The sequence below is a fragment of the Pelobates fuscus genome, chromosome 4 (genome assembly GCF_036172605.1).
Source record: "Pelobates fuscus isolate aPelFus1 chromosome 4, aPelFus1.pri, whole genome shotgun sequence".
NCBI lineage: Eukaryota > Metazoa > Chordata > Amphibia > Anura > Pelobatidae > Pelobates > Pelobates fuscus.
In genome coordinates, this window is record NC_086320.1 from 114,136,504 (window position 1) to 114,159,483 (window position 22,980).

At 42.7% G+C, this 22,980-nt stretch overlaps 1 protein-coding gene across 1 annotated transcript; it reads left to right on the forward strand.

The window, feature by feature from the left end:
* The first annotated feature begins 639 nt into the window (after nucleotides 1-639).
* Nucleotides 640-14,628, forward strand: TYMS (thymidylate synthetase). Its single transcript, XM_063450452.1, has 8 exons — nucleotides 640-813; nucleotides 888-1,044; nucleotides 4,131-4,204; nucleotides 5,310-5,484; nucleotides 7,374-7,475; nucleotides 8,570-8,745; nucleotides 13,505-13,576; nucleotides 14,349-14,628. Exons 1-8 carry the CDS (start codon nucleotides 769-771, stop codon nucleotides 14,484-14,486), a joined length of 939 nt encoding a protein of 312 aa, XP_063306522.1. The 5' UTR covers nucleotides 640-768; the 3' UTR covers nucleotides 14,487-14,628.
* The last annotated feature ends 8,352 nt before the right edge of the window (nucleotides 14,629-22,980 follow it).

Consider the following 22,980-nt stretch of genomic DNA (forward strand, 5'->3'; position numbering starts at 1 on the left):
TACACTAAAACGGTTTGATTAAACTAAAGTTGTTTTGGCAATTAGCGTATCCTTTTAGGTTTCAGGTCAGAAGACTTAGGTCTTAGTTATAGTTCCAGCTGTACAGCGCTGCAGACTGTGTTAGTGATTTATAAATAATAATAATAATAGCTGTTATAGTGCAAGGAGCTCTCTGGTGTAGTCTTTTGGTATATGTCAAACCGTTTTAACATGGTTTGAGAATTTCAGCTAAGCATTTTTAGCCAATGAAATTGGCTCTACTGCTGGAGAAGACTAGATGCAGAGGCTGTGGCTGCAGGTAAGTTATCAAACCATGCTAAAATCATCTTACTGTGGGATGAAGAGCGAGCACACCAGGCACAGTAAACAACATAGCGGACTGTAGTGGTTATAGTGTGTAGAGTATTACCTTAACGGAAATATCACAAGCATCAGGACACAGGTCCCAAACTTTGCAGTCCTGACAGATCAAGAAAGGATGCAATCAACGTGAATTTAAACAATAATATAAAATATGAGGTGTGGTGAACAAACTTTTACAGGGATTTGTGTGGTAAATTATATAAATACTCTTGCTGCCCTGCAGGATACACCTAATCTCACTTAGTTCATATTCTGTATAGTTTGGCACTGCTCAGTAAAATTGGGTAGGGTAACATTGTCCCTATCATGTGACCATCCACCCCCTCCCTCCTGTACAGGCGGGAAATCCTTTTTTCAAGTGACAGCAGGCAGTGTGTGTGTGCGTGCAGACATTAAACTGGGAATATGCCGGCAGAAACCGAGCTGTCCGTTTGTGGCCCCCAGGAAAAGGTGAGCCCTCGCCCCCCAGCCCTACAACAGACGGTGTTTCTGTGGATGTACTAATGATCTCTGTCTCTGGGTAGGTGGCCAGGGATGCGGAGGTCCAGGAAGCCCCCCATGATGAATTGCAGTATCTGGGACAGATCAGGCACATCCTGGAGCGCGGGCACCGCAAGGAGGACCGGACCGGGACCGGCACCATCTCGGTGTTCGGCATGCAAGCCCGGTACAGCTTGCGAGGTGAGAGCCCGAGAAAACGCGGGAAAACATTTGGCGGCAGGTCGTTCCGTGCACCGCTATGGACAGTGCAGGGGTTATTACTGCACAATGCTTTATTGTAATGGAGTAACCCGCTTTTAATAATAAAACGTCATTCATTCATTCATTCATTGAAGGGTGACCGGCTGGCGGGAGATTTTACCCCTTCCATGGGAGCTCGGATAGCGCCATCTACTGGCACAGAATCAGAGCACTGGGTGAAGGTCAGGGACTGGCACAGTTAAAGTTAACATTATAAGCACACAGACCAGTTATTGAGTATTGATCCCTAATCCTAAAAACAATGAAATGTGATAACTGATAAGACATTAAATCGGCAATGTCGAGTCATGTTTGAGAGCTATAGTGCTCTATTTCCCAAGTTTCTGGGTTGACAGTTTTTGCATTTTTCCAATTTTGCACATTGCAAGCACTTATAGGTTTTATTTTATTTTTACTATTATTTCACAAAAACAGGAACAAGGGAAGTGCAACTTCTACACCAAAATCGCCAAATTGAAATAATAATCAAAATATGTTTTCACAGCTGTGATTCTTACCTTAAATTTCCAAGTGTCCTGTTATCTCTATACATTCTCCAGTTTGGTGGGTATAATACTGAAACAAATAATGATGTTTACAAATATGTTTTTGCTTTAAGAAAGAGCAAAGGCAAACAAATACAATGCAGATAGTAAATATAAATGGAGGACCACAGAGTTACACATGCTTACATTGTTTTCTAAACTTCATGAGGGCTTCTAAAAGTGTACAAAAGAGAGAGAAACGGGACTATTTTAAAACTAGACTAGATTAAAACTAGGTAATCAGAATATTATTAAAGTAGTTCTTATTTTAGTGTACAATAATGGACTGGACGTGAGTTTAACCCCTTAAGGACACGTGACATGTCCTTTTATTCCAGAAGTTTGGTCCTTAAGGGGTTAAATGCTTAATCCTAACTAGACTGCAATGAAATAAGTCAAATTGGTCAAAAGGAAAGTAATAAATTGGAAAGCACTATACTGTTTTTAGTATAAATGATTAACGTTTTCCTGGGATTATGTATGGCCAACGCGATAATTGTGGCCATACAAAGATTTACAAAATAAGTAGGCGCCCAAACACATAAAAACAGAAGTGGAGAGTATGAATTACTGACCATGATGTTGTCACTTAAGTACTTTAAGGAGGGCAGAAATGGTAAAAAAAAAAAGAAATAAAAATAAGTATTTTGTTCTCCAAAAATACAAAAAATAAATAAAAATGTGCAGATCTCCACAAAAGAAACTTGTAAAGATGGTAAGCTTGCAACCCAGGTCTAAGTCTGCATAGATTATGAAATAAGAATACAATAACACAATACAGTACTTTATTTTATTTTTTTTACAATAGACTAGGTGTGCGCTTATTCCTATTGGCCTTTTTCTTTTCTAAACCGTTTTATTCACTAAAGTGCGAATTCTAAATTTAAGGTCAAAATAGCTGAAATGGAAGCATTCTCTGTCAACTATGCTTTCAATTTGGCTACACTGGCATTACATTTGAAATTCAGTTGTGAATTTACACTTTAGTTAATAACCTTGATAGTCAACCTTTTCTAACTCCCTAACTAATGTTACCCTACAATGCAGGGCTACCTCCAACCTCCCCTCTACTGGAGGATCCCTACAAGTGGCTGCAAGGCCATGCGGCTCAAAGCGTAATTGCTACAGACTGTATCCCCACTTCTGCTAATAGCAGCACAGGAACCCTAATGAAACACCAGATCTTCCTTACTACTGTGTGAAGCTGATGCATTTGTTCTAGCAGTCAACAGGGATACAAAGCAAGTAGTAAATAATCCCCCACAGCACTGTGGTGGCTGAATGTGGTATCTGTGCTTTAGTTTTCCATTATGATCCAGAAATGGGACCTAATGCCATGAATAGTGTCTCCATCAGCTGTGGGGAGAGTACAACACCTTTCCTGAGTCCTCAGTGTCGTTGGGGAAAGCCCTGTCGCATAAAACCATAAACAATTCCAGTGTTTCCTCTCTGCTGCCATGGATAATGGATGTGACTTCATATTCCCATATTCTCTATCATAAGTGCTTAACATCACAGAGCAGTGACTTAAAGGGCACCTACTATGCCCCAAATAACCTACGCTCGTTGGGTTGAGCATAATATTTTATCTTTACATTGTGCTAGCAGTTTTGCTTGCAAACCTATAGATTAGAAGAAAAACCTGTTTAACAATAGGGTTTTCTCCCAGCTGTAAGGTGTCCTGAGCAATTGGCTGACAGGAGGTACCTCTGCTCTCCTACCACAGCAACTTCAGCACATGCTCTATGGTTGCTTTTAAAACTCCCTAGACTGCACTTCTACCTAGGGAGTATAGCAATGAAGACGGCTAGATTTGCCCTGCTTGAGGATGCTTCCCAAGCAGGGCAAATCAAAGAAGACCTCGGGAGGAGCATAGGACAGCCTGAAGGTGGATGCTACACAAAGGGTAACGCCCACGAAGCGGCAATGGAACGGAGGAAATGTGAGTCAATCTTTTATATTTTAAATTGAATACGCCATGTATCTTTGTGATATATGATGTATCCAATGTATATGGGAGCGATTTCAGGTAATTTTTTTTTTTGTTCCCATAACCAATTCACTTCAAATAGAAGGGTGAAATGGAATGATGTGATAGGGAGAGAGAGGTCAGAAGGCCTAGGGAATCTACTACTGAATATAAAGGTTTGCAGTGGCAAGTAACTAACTCTGGCTAGTTGTGTAGAATATTAAGTACATGTATTTGTGTTATTACCTAGTTGCATGTTTTATAATGTAAGTGAGTGGCTTGTTATGGCAATGAGTGTTCCTTATTAAGTGGGAACATGGGAGTATGCCACCTATTAACCCTCTGAATGATTTAGATGAGCACAGCTGTCGTCAATTGTTGCCTGGCCCTTAAATGCTAGGAACCCTTATCAATCTCTGGCATGAAAAGTCTATACTAAAATCTTGTTGCTAAATAGCTGATGTAGACTTTATTTATTTATATGATAATATTTCTTTTGTACTTCCCCACAGACCAGTTCCCTTTGTTGACAACAAAACGTGTGTTTTGGAAAGGAGTGTTGGAAGAACTTTTGTGGTTCATTAAGGTAATTTATGTCATTTTTGCAATGCAAGAGGCCTCAAATGCCCATTTCTTGTATAGCACACATATTTAGGTAAACCGGTTTTATTTAAATGAAGTCAGTGCTGGTTTTCCTTTGAATTGCTGGCACAACTTACTCAAAATTAGTTTAGCCTTTCTCTGCTCCAAATAAATGTATAGGAGGATCCTGAGTATCTGTTAATATATGTGATTCTATAGGAATGATCCATTTTACAATAAAACATTATAAGTCTTACTGTACATAAATTAATTGGATGTGATATGTAAATTTTGTACCAATTTAGTACAGGCCTTTGCACTTCCTTTAGTCATTTTAGGCATATTTACCACCTTAACAAAGATAGGACATGTCATTACATCTGAACAATACTGCACTTTAACGCCATTATTGACACATCCTTAGTAGATGGTGGTCACAGACCACTACTATGTTGACTAGGAATCCCATCTGATGATATCATCAGTACTGGTATTAGCAGAGTGTAGGGCTAGGTGTAAGGTTAGGCTTACTGCTGCTATCAGGTGATGGATAATATAGGATTATGGTTTGGTGTATGGTTAGTTGGTGAAAGTATTAGGGGTAAGGTTGGTGCAGAGTGGAGCTGTGTTGGAATTGGTTAGTAATTGTCAAAAATGTTAATTTAGATCCTAGACATATGAAACATTTAACAATCATGACTTAATAGATGTGAATCTATTTAGATTATTTTTTTTTCGTGTTCTGCACTGGCTATGTAAAAATTATAAGTAAAATGTGAAGAAGTGCATTATCCCCAATTTTAACATTTTATCAATTTTTAATGTTGCTAGGTATAGATACAAGATATTAAAAGGAAGCTCTATCTGTCTTTTATTTTTTAAATACATTGAATATGTATGGGGGTACTTTAAAAATGAACTGTTAAATTATGGTGGAACAAACAATGCAAATTATGGTTCAGAAATTGGACTTTACCTCTGTCCTTAACCGGTTAACTGGGAGTTGGAGTGTTAAATTTAATTCCATAACAATTTACTTCCTTAGGCAATAGATGGGTTGATTACATGGTATTTCACAATTACTCACTTAAACACCATCCTGAATACAGGGCTCTACAAATGCAAAAGAGCTTTCTGCAAAAGGCGTGAAAATATGGGATGCAAATGGATCCCGGGAATTTTTGGACAAACAAGGATTTACATCCAGGGAAGAAGGAGATCTTGGGCCTGTGTATGGTTTTCAGTGGAGACACTTTGGTGCAGAGTACAAAGATATTTATACAGGTAATTAATACTCCACACACTTTTAGTTGCAGTCTATTTATCAATCAGTATTTACATAAATTGCAAATTATGAAACCTTCATCTGTAGATGAACAGTCCATTTAAAGGAGCATTATTAAGAAAGAGGTACAATAATTTAGTGTTGCAATTTTTCCCCCCTAACTTATATTATTTCCTGCTGGCTAATAACGGGTGTGCAGTGTTTGTGAGCAACGCAGTGATGTTTGCAGCCCTTCTTTTTTTTTTTTTTTTTCTCTACCCTATGTCAAGAAGCCCTCTCCATAGAAAAATGGAAGTCTATGCTAGCTATTGTCCTAGCTTCTTTCCTCTGGGGTGTAAAGTCACAGTTAACAATAAACTTTCTCTAATATGTGTGTTCCTATACAATTGTCTTGTGTTTAAACAAAGATACTGCTTGCAAATTCATTTACATCAGTCCACTGTGGTGACCAAAGTGTAATATATAATAGTTTGGATCAGATTTTATTTCACTTATGGAAAGGGAACATTAGGCAATTGAACTTCCTATTACAGAATATAGTTTAACTGATTATAGTTTCATGACCTTTATGGTGCAGTGCTTATTTTGTTCACTGTGTTGCTTCACTCATCTCTCCATTGCCTTGGTGTCATATGGTTTGTTTTTGTTTCTCCTATGCAATTGGCCATAATCCTGTATAGCATTTTGTTTAATGAGCTTCCGTTAGCTTACAGTAGGGGTGCCCAAAAGGTAGATTCCCAGATGTTGCAGAACTACAACTCGCATAATGCTTTGTAGTGCCTTTAGAACGGGGCTCGACAAATCCCATGGCGCTTAGGAATTTTACCTTCGCGTCTGGGATACGTGAGCAGGTTGTGGTGGCGGGCGGCTGCCTGAAGGATTCTGGAGGCGGGCGGCTGCCTGAAGGATTCTGGAGGCGGGCCGCTGACTGAATTTATTGTTGCCAGGTGGCGAGGGAGCTGTGATGTACCTACCGGAGCCAGAATTACCTCATATTCCGGCCTCACTGGGCGGAAGGGAGCAGAGCAGGGACATCACAGCTCCCTCACTGCCAGGCATCAATACGTTCAGCCAGGTGCCCGCCTCCACAATCCCCCAGCTGGTCGCCTACTGGATCCCACAGGTATTTAAAAAAAAAAAAAGCAATAATGTGTGAGTCTGTGTCAGTGTATATTGGTCTGGTTCAGTGTGACTGTCTGTCATGGTATGTGTGTTTACGTGACCAGACCCCTTCCGTTTGCAAGGGAATGTTTTTACTTATTTTTTATTTTTTCCTAATGCTGTAATGGTCTCCCCTTGACTGACCCCACCTCTGAATGAGATTATCAAGCTTGGTGACCTCAGCCAAGCCAATGTTTTATTTATAATCCAGTGTTTTCAATGTTTTACATTGAGAAGCCTGCAGAGACAGGCTATAGACACCAGCACCATTACATTAAGCTGTAGTGGTCTTGGTGAGTATAGTGTCCATTTTAAGAATTGTATTTTTGTTGTTGAATATAAAGCTTTGTAAGTTACACACAAAAAAAAATGGCTTCTAACTTTTCTAGCTGGTTCCTATATTTAAAGAAAACTTTGTCAAGCCCTGCTTTAGAATGACAAAGCATCATGGAAGCTGTAGTCTTAAAATATCTGGGGATCTACCTTTTGGGCACTCCTGGCTTACAGCTCTAAGATTTGCATCTTCTTTCATATTTGCAGTTAGTGCTGGTTACTGATCTTAGTTTTTATATGTAGCAGTTTAAGAGGCTAGCAATGTGTTACCTTTTTAAACATGTGTTTTTACTTTTTTTTTTGCAAATCTTTATCAACCTGTTTAAGTTCCTGTCTTGCCAGATTTGTGTTTTTGAAAAATGACATCTAATTTATCTTGTGATGGATTCCTTAGATTACACAAATCAAGGTGTTGACCAGCTGCAGAAGGTAGTTGATGCCATCAAAAACAATCCTGATGATAGGAGGATCATTATGTGCAGCTGGAACCCCAAAGGTATAGTATCAAAATGCCTGCAATTGATTGATTGCATATTGTTCGTTTTAAGTTCAGGTGAACAGGTGGCCCTGCCGAAAGGGCTCTGTTGAAGCAATAAATCTACCACAAACAACTACATTTGAGGCAATTCTTATGTAGATGAGGTTGCATCCCTCTTGTGAATTGGAAACATGGCAATGTCATCTGTGGAAGATTTTACGTTTTCTTGCTCATGTGCAATTTTATGTATTTTCCCTCTTGTTATAGCTTGTGACAGTTGACTAGAAACAACAAGAATTGGGAATTGTTGCCCTATGTATCATATGAACTTTTACAACATTAAAAATAAAATAAAATTGGGGATTTTATGAGCTGATGCAAATGTAATGGGGTGCCCTTCCCCTCCTCCCTCCAGCCCCCCAATTTCCCCAAATTGAAAGGAGAAAGTAGTGTTTAACTGTATGTGAGAGTGAAATATCCAGAGTGTGCTTCACATTTTGATCATTTAAAGGCCAGTATGGCCCATACTGAATAGGTCTCATCGATGCTGTCCTGTGTTCCTTGTTGTGAATGAGTGGAACATTGGAACAGGAACCGGTGCAAAAAAAATTATCTAATGTGCAGGAGTAAGCAGGTAGCCTTTATTTGACATATTTAATGCATAATCATGCTTGTTTCAAAACTACTTTTAAAGGAACACTACACTATAACCAGCACATACTGCTGGTTATTGTGTTTAGAGTGTTGTAGTGGTTATGGTGCACTCTCACAGTAAGTTGTCAAATCACTTTAACATGGTTTGATAGCTTATTTTAGTACACTAGGCGCCTTAAAACTAATCTTGATGTCTACATAGAGCAAAACAGAGTTCAGCCACATGAGGTTTCTATAGAGACGCTGCTAAAATGAAGAAAAAATTACCAAGCATAAGGTTTGTAAATGTTGTTGTTTTGAGGCCTATTTCTGCAGTGGAAATTATCTCTTTAAAAGGTTTTCTGTTATAATAAAATTCTGAAAAAGCACAGATGGAAAATGTTCAAAGTAATTTATCCAACGCCCGATGCCTATGACGTGTCATTTTACGAACTAGAACTTTTTCTTTTCGCCTGCAGATATTCCTCAAATGGCTCTGCCTCCATGCCATGCCCTTTGCCAGTTCTATGTAATAAATAATGAGTTATCATGCCAGCTGTATCAACGTTCAGGAGACATGGGCTTGGGAGTGCCATTCAACATTGCCAGTTATGCTTTATTGACTTACATGATCGCACACGTTACTGGATTAAAGGTATGATATGTCTGTTGAAAATATGCTACAAAACAATATATTTCAACTAAAATATAATATTACTGAGAAAAAGAGCAGACTACGGTAGTTGCTGTGAACCCTGTGTATGCGTAATTCTCTGAAGTTCTAAGATATAGATGGATATAGATTTCTTCCTCTCTTCATAAATCTATATCTAGGGACCTCAGAAAATTACACACATACAGTGCTCAGAGTAACTTAAATCTATATATTTTTTTTTTCTGTCATATGGTGGCAGTATGTTTGTGTTGTGCCTCCTAATTGGGACAAACATCTGCAAGATAGGTGGTTAAGAAAAGACCCACCCCAGTTCTTCCTTGTCCCAGCACGGGACGGATCAAGCGCCTGCTGAAGGTGAGGCACACAAGTTGCTGTCTGGGTGAGGAAGCGCGTGGGTGGTAGGCTGAGCGGCATGGCTCCATCCATGGAGGTTCCGGAGCCCTTTCTGTTTAACTTTGCGCAGGGTATGTTCCGGCTTGGTGAGTATAAGCGGGCCGTGGGACACCTTCATTATGTTGCAGGCCGTGCGCCTGCGCACAGCGGTGGAACGCACGCCCGGGTGGTGTGCGTTCCACCGAAGTTCCGGGTGTGCTATTGCACATGCGCGAACTGGAACTTCTGGGAAACTGCCGAGTGCGGATCGCTGTGCTGTTCCCTCTGGCAGCAGGAGGCTTGTCAGAAGGGTTCCCCATGTCACCAACCCCCCACACGGCTCAGAGGTTTTCAAGGTAAGATAAGCTGATCTTTGCTTTGAAAATCTGTTCTGATTAAAATTGCAAGTTTTGGATGGAATTGTTTTGCAGAAAGTGGACTGTATGTGCAAAATAGACTGTTTGTTTGTACATCGTGAAATGCCTCTGCTACACAAGGCTTTTGCTTATTGTATCGGTACTACTCCCCTTAAAGAACCACTATAGGCACCCAGACCACTTCAGCTCAATGAAGTGGTCTGGGTGCCAGGTCCCCTCTAGTTTTAATCCTGCAGCTGAAAACATACCAGTTTCAGAGAAACTTTCACTGAGGGTTAATCCAGCCACTAGTGGCTGTCTCACTGACAGCCGCTAGAGGCCTAGACGCTTCCGTGATTCTTACTGTGACGTCGGCAGGAGGAGGAGAGTTTCCCAGCGCCGAGGGAACCCGGCGCAGGAGAAAGGTAAATGGCTGAAGGGGTTTTAACCCCTTCAGCCCAGCGGGAGGGGGGCCCTGAATTTGTTTTCCTGGCACTATAGTGGTCCTTTAATATGTTTCTGGGGTTTATAAATATGACTAAGGTGCTGTAATTTCTTTGGTAAAATTAAGCATTCCTATCTTTGAATTCTTATAGAGAATCAAATAGCGTATCAGCTGCTCTGCCTGAGATGTTCTGCAGAGACCGAAGAGAAGCGTCCTTCGATTACTTCTAATGTCTGGCGAATATTTATCTACCTCTTCTTAAGACATGTCTGGTTCATCATACTGTGTTGAGTTGGCTCCCACCTGATGTACTGAGAAGGTTCATTAGGAATGAATCGGTCACGGGGCAGGATAAATCTGCTAAACTTTAATGAGGGCTATCTGTTCCTCAAACCCCATGTCTTTCTCATATGCAGAAATGGGAAAACTCTGTGTAACGAGCCTTTCGTGCCCGGTGTTTAATATGTTTATCATTAAATAGGTAAATGTTACACCCCCAGGTACACTGGGAATCCATAAAAACCTGCAGAAGTACCTCTTGCAGACTATCTTTCCAGACTGCTGGGTTTCGGTATGGGTCTTTGCTGGCAGGTGCAGCAGTGTTCAAAAACGTATAACTTTGTTTACAATCGTTAATAGAGGTTATTTAAGTCTCCTGATGAGCAGTTAGTCAGTTTCCTGTTTTATTGTGATTGTCACATACTTTATATGGATTTGACTCCTAAAATTTGACAATGACAGCCAAGATCATGGGTTGATCTGCTGTTTCCCTTATATCCTGGTGGCTTAAGCTTGGGCGGCAGTTCAGCGTCCTTTTCGGTCCCCTGTTTACTCCCATTATTATGTCGAAAAAGGAAAAAAGCTCTGCCTCAAGACAAATAGAACTAGGTCTGACATGGGTAGGTGTTTCGGATGCCAAGAAACTTAGAGGCGTAATCCTGCATTTCTATACTAAGTGTGGATAGCTCAGTGGGTTTAGACCTTGTTCAACCCTTGGGGTTCGCAGGTTCATTTCCCCTGCAGGGTTAACTCCGCACTTCATCCTTTTGAGGTAGATGTCTGGAGTACCATTCAATGGAGTCACTTAACATTCCAAGGTTACATTTGGGAACCAGTATATATCTGAATGTCTCTTGCCTGGCTTTTAAGTAGAACCTACTTGCAATCACTGGTTTCTTGATCTAGTTTAAGAGGGCACATTCCCTACTTGGGAGTTTGGCTACTTATTGCTAATCGGGATGGTTGCCCTTTAAGTATGTTCAGGTAGGTAGAAGAGCAACACAGTTGGATACAGAGACTATAATGTATTTTCTTCTTCTCCAGGAAACATCGTTTTTTGTTTTTTTTTTGCGGTTAACCTTAAAACGTTACCTCTGCATCTACTGCTCTCATAAAGGAAAGGTCCAATTACTAATAAAGTGAAAATTCCTCCATAAGAACAGGAAATTAGATTGCTGGGATGCCTGACATCTTCAATTCCTGCGGTCAACTGGGCAAAATCTGGATTTGGTCGCTACAGTGGAAAATTCTCTGGGTCCAAGTGTGGAAATCTTGGATTTCTGTCTCCTAGACTTTCTTTGAATAAAGCGGAAGATCGACTAAACTGGTGAACAATGTAAAGTTTTTTCCGACAAGTCTGCCCTTTCAGCCTATAGAAGGAGTAATTTTCACCACAGGAAGCATCTAACACAGGCTGGATCACTCGTCTAAATTCTCTAATGTGCCAGCTTTCTTGGTCCTAAGAAAAATAGTTCACTAATTTCAGAGCTCTTAAGGCAGTTCTTCACTCCCCTCACCGATTCAGATCTTGGTTGATTGAGGGACCTATTACAATGTGTTCAGACCACGACACGGTTTCCCTAATGTCAACAGACAGGGTGGTGCCAGAGGCAAGGTCTGTTTCAGCTATGTCCCAAAACAGTGTACTGGGCTCAGGATCACTTGGAGGTCCTCTCTCCATTCCACTCGTGATGTGTCGACAATGTCATCTCCAACAACCTCAGCAAAAGAAATTGGGATCAAGAGTAATGGTCTATAGATCCGAACATGTTAACTGTCTTCAGAGAGATTTGGAGTGCCCGGATAGACCTTATGGCAAAGAGGGAGAACGTGAATAAGGCATAAGGCTATCCTAACTATAAGATAAGGCCAGGGACTAATGAAAGTATTTAGAAAATTGGGCAGACTAGATGGGCCGAATGGTTCTTATCTGCCGTCATATTCTATGTTTCTATGTGAAAATTCTCAGGTTTCCCTCTCTGTACAGGACAGATAATTCACGCTGAATAGTTGGTCTGTCTATCTAAGGGTATTTCTCCGGGCTTAAATTGTTTCTTTTATAGACTTTTCACAAGACTTCTTCAAAGAGGTGAACGGACAGAGCAGTGGTTCTGCCAATCTTTCAGTACTGGCCAAACACGAGCCAGTTTTCTGCCTTGGTGGAGATGACTTTCAAGTTTGAAGATCTTCCGATCTTGAAAACACTTTTGGAAGACAGGATATCCTGCTGGAAGTGTTGAATAGGTTCTTATTGACGGTAGGGCAACTGCTTGGTTGATTCTTCATTAGTCAGAGTCCACTTGTTGCGTATAATCTTCTAGTCGTTCTGCCTCTAACTTTTACATGAAGGTTTGGGTAGAGTTTCTACATTTTTGTAAGGAACGTCATTGTCTTCTAGTTCATTTGTCCGGGTGGTTCAAACTTACACTTCCTGCAGGATTTCCACAGGTGTTGGGCGTTTCCACATTAAGACGAAATTGTATTCCTTAAGTTCTTTCTGAGAAGGGATTGGTCTTTGTATTTACTGGTTAGAAGTTTCTTTAAAGCAGTAGGCTTCTTAGGCCACCCAGGAAGTTCTGTTTCCCTCTTGGGATCTTTCTTCAGTCTTTTAGGTCCCCTTTTACTTTAGAGGGTGTTCCTTTTTAATATGCTAAAGCTTTCTTAGTGGCCATTCCTCTACCAAGAGAGTAAGTGAGCTTCAGGATGTATAATCTTCAGTGGAATTTCAGGGTGAAAGTTGTGTTTCATCCTAACACTTCAATTCTTCCTGAGTTATCTTCTTTGAGCCGTTAATCAGCTCAGCCATCTATAATTATGCTGGAACTAGATGGCATATTTAAAGGGCATTTCAGATGTACCTATCAATATCAGCCAAATTCAGAAGATCAGATTACCCGTTGTCAACTTCTTGGGAAGTTTTAAGGGGAATGAAGCCTCCCGTAATTCTATTTCTCGTTATTTTGTCTATCATACTGGCCTATGCTTCAGTAGTTTTGATTCGCAAGCATCTTCCACAGCGCATTCCACAAAGGCAATGGCCACTTCGTGGGCAGAGAAAAGCTTAACCTGAAGAAATCAGCATGGCAGTTTCTTGGTTAGCTTTTAGCACCTTAAAATTAGTCCTAATTAGGAAGCACAACCCATACATACTGCCACCATATTAAGAAAATAATAATTTACGGTAAGTAAACATTTCTGTTTTTATAGTAGAACACAATAAGTTTGTGAATATTTGTGTTCTATCAAATTCAATTTTCTACTTTTTATTTTAATGTTTATTCCTCAGCCTGGTGATTTTATACACACCTTGGGAGATGCTCATATTTACCTTAATCATGTTGAACCATTAAAAATTCAGGTAAGTTCTGTCTCTACAATTTTTCATACTGGTTTCAGACAAGTATGTCATTTAATTTGTGAAAATTTGGGATTTACTATATATTTGAGGATATAAATTGCATCATATATTTTAACTGGTGGTTAAGAGAAAAATGTACAACCAATGCCGTAAATACTTTTAATCTTCAATTTATGTGTAATGGGGATGTAGTATGTGTGTGAACTTGTGTCCTGGGATAGGGGCTGTTTTGTGTGGGGTGTTTTGAAAGAGAGCAGTTTTATTTATTTAAAGTTTATTACTTCCCTGTTTCTTATCTTTTGTCCAGAGTAGGGGGACATGACAATTCCTTGTGTTCTGGTGGTGAGTGACTTTAACCTGCACCTCCATCACATTGCAAGCCCAGCACTGTCTGGTACTGGAGTCATGCCATGGTAACTCATGGCAACACTCTGAACAGCCAAGACTTGCGGGAGAGATTCTGTGTGCACCCGGTAGAGGTGCAGAGAAAAGTCTCCAGTTATCTTTATCTCCACAGGGCAGGCCTTATTTATTGCTCCTTCAGATTTTATTTTGACACAAGTGTGCATAACTTCATTAATTTTCACTAGAGTGGTAACCCATACAATAAACAGTGTATTTAAAATATTTGAATAATAATTTGCTAAATAGGACACTGCTTCAGGGGTGACACTAGAGTGGAGAGATCATAACACAAGCTATTTCCTGTTGTATGCCATATATTAAAACCTAACATCAATTCCACAAATCTATATTTTATTTTTTTGTTTAGCTTCAAAGGAAGCCCAAGCCGTTCCCTAAATTAAAAATCCTCCGTACAGTGGAAAGCCTGGATGAATTTAAGGCAGAGGATTTTCTGATTGAAAACTATGACCCTCATCCTACCATAAAAATGGAAATGGCTGTATGAAAATATTCTAATGTCTTATGGAAAACACATGCTTTCAAAATATTTAATACATATTTTAGTTAATTTCAACTCTTCATCTACCATGAAAAATATCTGGTGGCTTTATTTATTCAGTAAAATAGTATACTAAACTTCTGGTGAAAGTGTTTCACAGAATAGTATTGTGAAATTGCTGTTTTTCTGTTTTTGTTTTTGATAGAAATGTTTTAAATTGTGTAAATAAACTAATAAAACTTGTTTTATAATCTATTTTATGTGTGCTGTGTTTCAAATATGTTGTTGTAAAGTGATGTGCCTATGTGTGTGTGAACTGGACAATCTATAGACTGTGTTTTTTTTTTTTTTCTCCTTTCTTTTGTGTTTATCTACCTGATGATGTCTCCAGGAATATCAAAAGTGAGAGGGAGACCTGCAGTATCTGAGAAGACCATAGTTCGGTCTCTCTGCATGCTCCTCACAAAGCTGTCAGTACCCTCAGGTGTCGGTGACATTGGCTATGAGAGTTCCTTTAACAGCTGAGGGTTGAAAGGTTGGTCTAAGCACCAACCAATGATCACTTCATTGCTTTTAAAGTGAGCATGGAAGTTTGTATGTGCAGCATTTTGCTTTGACAAAGGGGGCTTAACATCAGAAGAGGAAGACTGACTTGAGGGGGAACTGTTTTGTCATTAAGTCTTCGGTAGTCCACACGGAAGCGGGTCGTGCCATACCGCTTCGGTACCAGAACTACCGGAGATGCCCAAGGACTATCAGACGCTTCTATGACCCTGAGGCGGAGCATCTCCTGTCTCATCTTTTCCCCGACTGCCTCAGGGATTCCGTAAGGGGTCTATCTGAGGGGTGGCTGTTGGAAGTGTCTATTCTGTGCGTAGCCAGCAGAATGTATCCAGGTACGTTTGAGAATTCTGGCTAGTAATTGCCGTACCTGAATACACTCTTGGGGACTTAGCCTCTCCCCTAACTGCACCTCATCTAAAGAACCTAGCTTATCATCCTCCCCCAGATGGTCTGGTAAAGGGTGATTCCTCCTCCGTCCTTTCATAGTAGATTTAAGCATGTTTACGTGGAGAATGAGTCTCCCCCCACAACCAGAGCAATGGGCGATAACGTATGTGGTGTCACATCTTTGTTCCACCACTTAGTATGGGCCCTGCCAGGTGGCTTGGAGCTTGTCGTGGTGAACAGGTTTTAAAATGAACGCCTTTTGGCCAATCTGAAAGCCCTGGCACCTCTGTCATACCATCAGTTCTGGTGTGTCTGTGCCGCATGGAGGTTAGTATGCACTTAGTTATTTCCTCCAAGCGGTCACGGAACTCCAGCACATTTGGTATAACTGGGGTACCATCCTCACCTACTGTCCCCTTCCAGTGTTCCCAGATGAAATCGAGGAGTCCTCTAACTCGCCATCCGAACAGTAGTCGAATGTGGAGAATCCTGTAGATTCCTCCCTGCAAGCAAATAGGAGGTGAGGCAGGAATCTCTCCAAGTCCGGAGCATCTGTTTTTTTAAGGTGCCATTGAACCGTTCACATAAGCCATTGGTCTGGAGGTGGTAGGGAGAACGAACAATTGACTTGATGCCACACAGTTTCTAAAGCTGTTGGGTGACCTCTGCTGTAAACTGAGTGCCCTGATCCGAGACTATCTCTCTGGGGAAAACCCATCCGAAAGAACCTGTAACGTTGGGTCACTAAGGGTTTCCTGCCCAAATGCTGCGGAGGTATCCCAGGGAATGGGGTTAATGTTTTGGGGAAGTGTTCTTACCTGGACCTCAGAGTGTGCAGTGTTTTCCGTGGTGTGGGCCTGCGACCGGGTTGATAAGTGGGTACGTCTCGTTGGTGCCCTGGGTTTGGACAAAAGCTGAAGTCATCGGGCAGAGTTCGCCCCTAGCAAGACATCAGCGGGAAGGTCCTGAATCAATCCTACATTAATTAATCCCGCTCCGGCACCCCAGTGCAGATGTACTCTGGCTGGCCACCCACATTGCGGTCGGAATCTGTAACCAGGTGACGTTTGACCAGGGTGAGGGTGGCACCGGAATCTTGCATTCCCTGGGTTGTCTTGCTGTTTAGATTGACTGACTGTCTGGCGATGGTGTTGTCTGTTGTCGGTATCCTCCTGTATCAGGTCAGCCTCGTGTAGGACATTTCAGTGTTCCTCTGAATCCTGGTCAGATCCACGTTGCTTGGTCCGGTTCTGAGTACAGTCTCTTTGATAGTGCTCAAATTTCTTGAATGAATGGCATTGTACTGCGCCCAGGGTATATGTCTGCCGGTGGGGTAGGCATGAGTCCTGACCGTTGTGGTACTGGTGGCCCTGGGTTATTGTGCAGGGGTCTGGGATTTGGCCTAAAGCTAATCCGTGATTGCCTGCGGGCGTCCTTGTACTCATCCGCCTGCCTAGCTGCTTCCAAGAGGGTGGTAGGTTTTCGGTCTCTCACCCACTCCTGCACTTCTGGGTTTAGTCCATTAAAAAATTGTTCTGGCAGAACTAGCTGGGTAATCTCTTCTGCTGTAAATGCTTGGTTGGCTTGCAACCAAGCTAGGGCTGCCCTCTGAATATGGCAAGCCCATTCAGTGTAGGAGTCCTTCTCCTGTTTTTTGGTTTCCCAAAAAACGTCTCCTGTATACTTCTGGGGTGATGGCATATCTCGCCAAAATTACTTCCTTCACCCAGTTATAGTCATGGATCTCTTCATCTGGTACAGCTCTGTACGCTTCTGCTGCACGGCCGGACAGCTTACCAGCTAGGATACCTACCCGATCTGCTGGGTTTACTTGGTGTAGCTTGCACTGCCGATCAAAATCTTGTAGGAAGCCGTCGATCTCTTCCTCGGCTTCCACAAACTTTTTAAATGCATCATGTGGTACTTTTACTTTTGTTTCTGGTACCTGGGTAACGGTTGGCAGTCTCACATGAACGCTGTTCTGCCAGCCGAAGTTGTTTCTCTCGCTCTTCCCTCGCTGTAATAAAAGCATCCACCTGGGTCACCGTTGCCCGTACCAGCTCTATTGAGGGTTTTTCTCCATAGAACGCTAGCCTATGTTTCACTTCTCTGTCGAATTTGGTATCTCGGTTTTCTCTAGCCATACTGCAAGCCTGGTCTCCCTCGGTCAGCTCTGCAATCAGCGCAGCTTTAGTTTTGTTGCTGGCTATCTGTCCTCTCGCTTCCAGCAATTCCTTTAATGTTACTTGTTTTAATCCAGCATCATTTGTCTCCATTAACCTTTACATTTCTGTAACCGAATTTGTTGATGCTGGGCACGACCCGCTGCTGTTTCACTTTGCCGTTCGTTTATTTGAATCCATACGAACGCTGCTTCCTTTTGCGGCAAGGCTTGTATCCCGCCGCTTGCCACCAATTGTAGCGGAGCTCCAATATTCAGCATCAATGTCTCCGCTGTAGACTCCTTGTAGCTGAGGAAGCGATGCGATATCCAAGGCACAATCCCCCCAGTAACTGGATGACTCGCACAGTTCTGGGAGTCAACTGATTTTAATTCAGCCATAGCTGGCGTTTATGCAACTCCCCATGCAAGGGGTTTCTTAAATTACATTCCAGGTGTTTTCCCCTTGGTGGACCTTGTTTGGGACAGGGCAAAAATCAACATTTCACAGACTCCTCCTCTGTGCCTTGGAGATAATTGAGTTAGAACAACTCTTTAATTACATTATCTCCCAGGTACAGAAAATATACAATATTGTAAAACCACATAAAACATTTTAATATCTCACCGACTAGCAGGGATCTGAGTGCCCACTTTGCCAAAATATCAGTCAGATTTGTTTGGTAGATTGGGAACGCCATTCAAGTTAAATTTAGACCGGTCGACCACGAGGTGACGGCACCAGGCAGGGATGCCCACTATCCCCCCTGCTCTTTGTGTTGACGCTCGAGCACTTCCTGTTGCACATACAACACGATGCCGACATAGGGGGCATCGGGAGAGGCGACACACAGCACAAGGTGCCGGCATACGCCGACGACCTCTTGTTCTTTGTTACCAACCCGGAGGTCTCACTCCCGAATATCCTAAAAGCCTTCAGGGTCTTTGGGGAAATATCAAACTTAAAAATCAACCTCTCTAAGTCCTTTATCCTGAACGCCAACATATCAGAACACAGAGCCACCCCACTGACACAGAACTACACATTCCAATGGGCAGCACACAAAATACAATACCTGGGCACATGGCTGACCAGGAAAGACAAAGACCTATTCAGAGAGAACTTTACCCCCCTTACTAAGCAGATTCCAAAGAGACCTGTCTGATTGGGCGTACCCACACATATCCTGGCTCGGCAGGATACAGGTCATAAAAAATGAATTTCCTCCCACGCCTACTGTACCTCATGCAGGCACTCCCTATCACTATCCCCAGATCCTTCTTCCACACACTAAGACAGGCAATGGGGAAATACGTATGGAATCAGACCGAGAGTCGGGATGGCCACACTGATGTTACCCAAAGACAGGGGCGGCCTGGCTATGTCAGACTTTACCCTGTTCTACGAATCCTGCCACCTTCAACGAATCATGGAGTGGTCAAAGAGGGGGTACATAAGAGATGGAAAGACATAGCGGAGGCTGGGAGGCCGCTGTCCACCCTGCCATGGCTGAAGGGGAAGGGGGGGAAACCGGGGGACAGTGCGCACCATACACGACAGCAACTATGCGGGTATGGAGGATAGTAATGAAGAGGTATGGACTGGCGCCGTACCCTTCTCCCCCTGACATACAACAAAAGCTTTCCACCGGGCCTAGACCCCAAAGCATTTAGAGACCTGCTCCGCCACAAGACACCTAGACTATACCACTACTGACCTTGCTAGAGGGTAGCACTCCCACCCCCCTACAGACTCTTAAGTACAGACAACTACAGAGCTATGTACACACCCTCCCAGGGGGCACGGCATAAACAGGGGCTCACACCACATTCGAGCGACTGTGCATAGACCCCCAACCCCACTTATCTACGCCACGCTACAGAGGGAAACCCCGACGGAGACACCCAAGTTCATGGGGACATGGGAACAAACACTAGGTAAAACCTTCATGGATGGAGAGTGGGAGAAGATATGCTACTGCTCGGTCTTCAGCAGGACCCAGGAAATGGCATTCAAACTGCTGACAAACTGGTACCGCACTCCAATCATATTCCATGCCATAGACCCAGACCACACTGACCTTTACTGGAGATGCAGCAAAGAAGCCAGCACCATGCTCCACCTCTGGTGGAACTGTAAAGTCGTCAAGCCCTTCTGGAAGGGCATACACGACTTACTCCAAACATTCTCAGACGCACCACCACCCTTTCTTCCGGCAGCCATGCTCCTACACCACATGAAGACACCCAGATCCCGCTATAAAAACTCACTCACCATAAGAATCCTAAATGTGGCCAAGCAAGTGCTCCCACAATTCTGGAAGCAAACATTGACACCCCTACTGACAGCATGGTTCTCCCAAATGGAAGAACTAAGAGCCATAGAGAAACTCAACAGGAGCGCAAACACACCGGACAAATACCTGGAAATATGGTCGCACTGGCTACTGAAGACCAGTAAGACAGATTTTATGACTAGGCTCCAATACGACACGTAGACAGAGAGGCAGCAAGACAGCACAGACCGACACCACGACAGACAAAATAGACTGAGACAACTCTGACAGCAACACGACTCCCCCCACAAATAACCCAACACCTAAACCCACCCCACACCGCACACAAACCAACACACCCTGGCACCGACCCACGGCTCCAACAAAATATCACCCCTATGGGACACACACGACCACAACACTGCACAAGAAACCACACACTTGTCCAGACAAACAAAACACAGAGACAAGCCGAAACACAAGAAAGCCAACACCCAGCCACCTCCTGGAGCACAAGTAGGACCGACAGGCCACAATACAGGCACGGCAGACCAGAATCAAGGAAACACAGCACTACGCCACAACACATTGACACTGCCAACAGCACACGTGACGGCCAGAGAATGGACACATTGAACTAGGACTTACACACGAAAAAGAACCCAACAAACACCATACACAACCAAAACACAGGTCTCTGCACTACACACCTACAGCAAATTACTATTTTGGACTTACGAGCCACAGGAAAGCAGAAAGTTGAGAGACCTGTGTGTCTCAAGAGTTACTGACTATTCACAAATGTTGAAACCTGCGAGTTTCGGAATAAACCCAACCTTGACACAATTGAAATGTTATCGCAACCGGTCACAGACCTGAGACCTTCGAGTCTCAATGTTACTCTTTTCTTTGAAAACAAATAAAATCATATTTACAATATATATATATATATATATATATATATATATATGTCCGGGATTATGGAAGGGGCGCCCATTAAAGTGTGTGTAGTTTTTAATATATAAGAGTCGGTTGAGGTGTGCCGAAACCGACGCGAGGTTAGGCCTGCAAAAAGAGGGCCCACCCAGGTATAATGATATAAAAAGAGGGCGTGGTGGGAGGGAATTTCCGAAATCGACGAAGACAGGTGAGTAAGGGGTTTGCTGGGTTTAAATAGGCTTAAATCCCTCCCACAACTTCAGGCATACGCCTTCTATTTGTGTCCGGGATTATGGAAGGGGCGCCCATTAAAGTGTGTGTAGTTTTTAATATATAAGAGTCGGTTGAGGTGTGCCGAAACCGACGCGAGGTTAGGCCTGCAAAAAGAGGGCCAAAAAGTATGTAACATTTATCCATCATAACAACATAATTTATACATATTATAGAAAGCAAGCCTGATTTCTACTCTGGATTTGGAATGTACTGGTTGTATGCCGAGGACTTCCAGCATCCCATCTTCTCTACAAGATGAGTTGGAACTTGACAACTTGAGGCTGCTGTGGCGGCCCCCACGCGGAATGAATGTCCCGAGAGGGACTTGGATTGAGGCCAAGACTAATAGACAAGGAGCGAATGTATGGCATGAACTGTTTGAGAGATGTGGCAAAAATTGTACGAGCAACCATTATAATCGGAACGCATTTAGTATCTTGAACCACATACAATAATTACACATATCGTGAGCCGTAGAGTACGTTTGCTTAGTATTAGTAGACAAATCTTACCTGCGTAGACTCTAACTTCAGGCATGATTTATACCTTTTTTGACCTGCAGAGGAAATCTGGACTGCGTGTTCTTTTATCTCAACCGTTACGTTAAGCAAGGTCCGACTTCAGGACTTCGGAAGTGGCTAAAGCGGAGGAATACTGCAGGGGACTTGAGACGTCAGGGTTAGCGTTTATTAAAGATAATACGATACCTGGAGCTAGTTCTTGTAGCATGCTGTGAGGAGGAAGGAAACGTAATAAGTTTAACTTATGCAAAACTCAGAAGCCCATTGAGCTTTCTCGTGTAGTAGAGCTGCTAGCTAATGGGTACCAATAGGTGAAGATAAGGACTATCCCGTAAGAGTTGAGGCCGTGCCAGTAGCCCTGTGTTTGAGAGAGGCCCTACCTATGATTTGGGCCATGTGGACTTGTACCATCTATGCGCGGCAGGGTATTAACCTCTTGTGGACAAGCGTTAACCTGACCGTACACGTATGATTACCTGCATAAAACCACAGCGAAAAAGGACTGTAACAGGCGCCTGATGAAACTGCCGTGATGTGAATCGAAGAATAGAATGTAAAGCCGTGACCTACCGTAGGGAAATGTTTGCACGAGAGAGGAACCTGAAAAGAAGCTTTGACTAAATTTGAAGACGATATGTGTTTGTATAGCAAGTACCCTATAGCAGTTACTTGATAGGCATGAGATCGTAAGAGATTGAACTACAGGATGCATAAGGTGTTACACCTTAAATCGAAACATCCAGCATGACCGAGAGTAACTCCCGATGGATTACTTAAACTTACATAAAGAGAAACGGGAACAACGACAAATGCGTGACGAATTAATTGACTGCGCATGGAGGACCCTGTGAATGTCGAGCGTGCAGACAAGTCCCTAATTAGTAGATTAAGGATTCGAATGGTATTTGTTTGGCCAAAAATGGAGGCGGAGTGATGCCTCGGTGTTCGATATGAAACAAGTGGGAAATCTGTTCACCCGGTCCAATCAGATTGCTAAAGCCTATCCTGCAATGCTTGTATAAGTGACACCGACGTGAAAATTGAGTGATAGTATGAGTCGATAAACGGTAATTTAGGACTCAATGTACTAAAGTGCCCCCAAAATGTTGCGAAGCAATAAAAAATATATCCGTAATACGTGAGTCCGGAAGCAGTCACTGTACGTAATGTCAGCGCCTGGAGGACCCGACGAAGGTCCAATACGAGGCCAAACCTGTACAACGTGCAATGTGGAAGGCAAGGCGAGGCCCAACATACTTATTTGACTGAATATATGTAAGAAATGCCTGAAACAAGTTGTAGGAGGCACCGCTGGTCTTGGTGTCTACTAGCTAGGTCTGGGCACGCAGTGTACGTGGTACCTAAGGATCACCAGTGAG

Excerpts from the sequence above, each read along its gene's own strand:
- TYMS (XM_063450452.1), top strand. The coding sequence starts at position 769 with ATGCCGGCAGAAACCGAGCTGTCCGTTTGTGGCCCCCAGGAAAAG. Across the intron at positions 814-887 it reads TTTGTGGCCCCCAGGAAAAG|GTGGCCAGGGATGCGGAGGT; the intron begins GTGAGCCCTCGC and ends GTCTCTGGGTAG. Across the intron at positions 7,476-8,569 it reads GTGCAGCTGGAACCCCAAAG|ATATTCCTCAAATGGCTCTG; the intron begins GTATAGTATCAA and ends TTTCGCCTGCAG.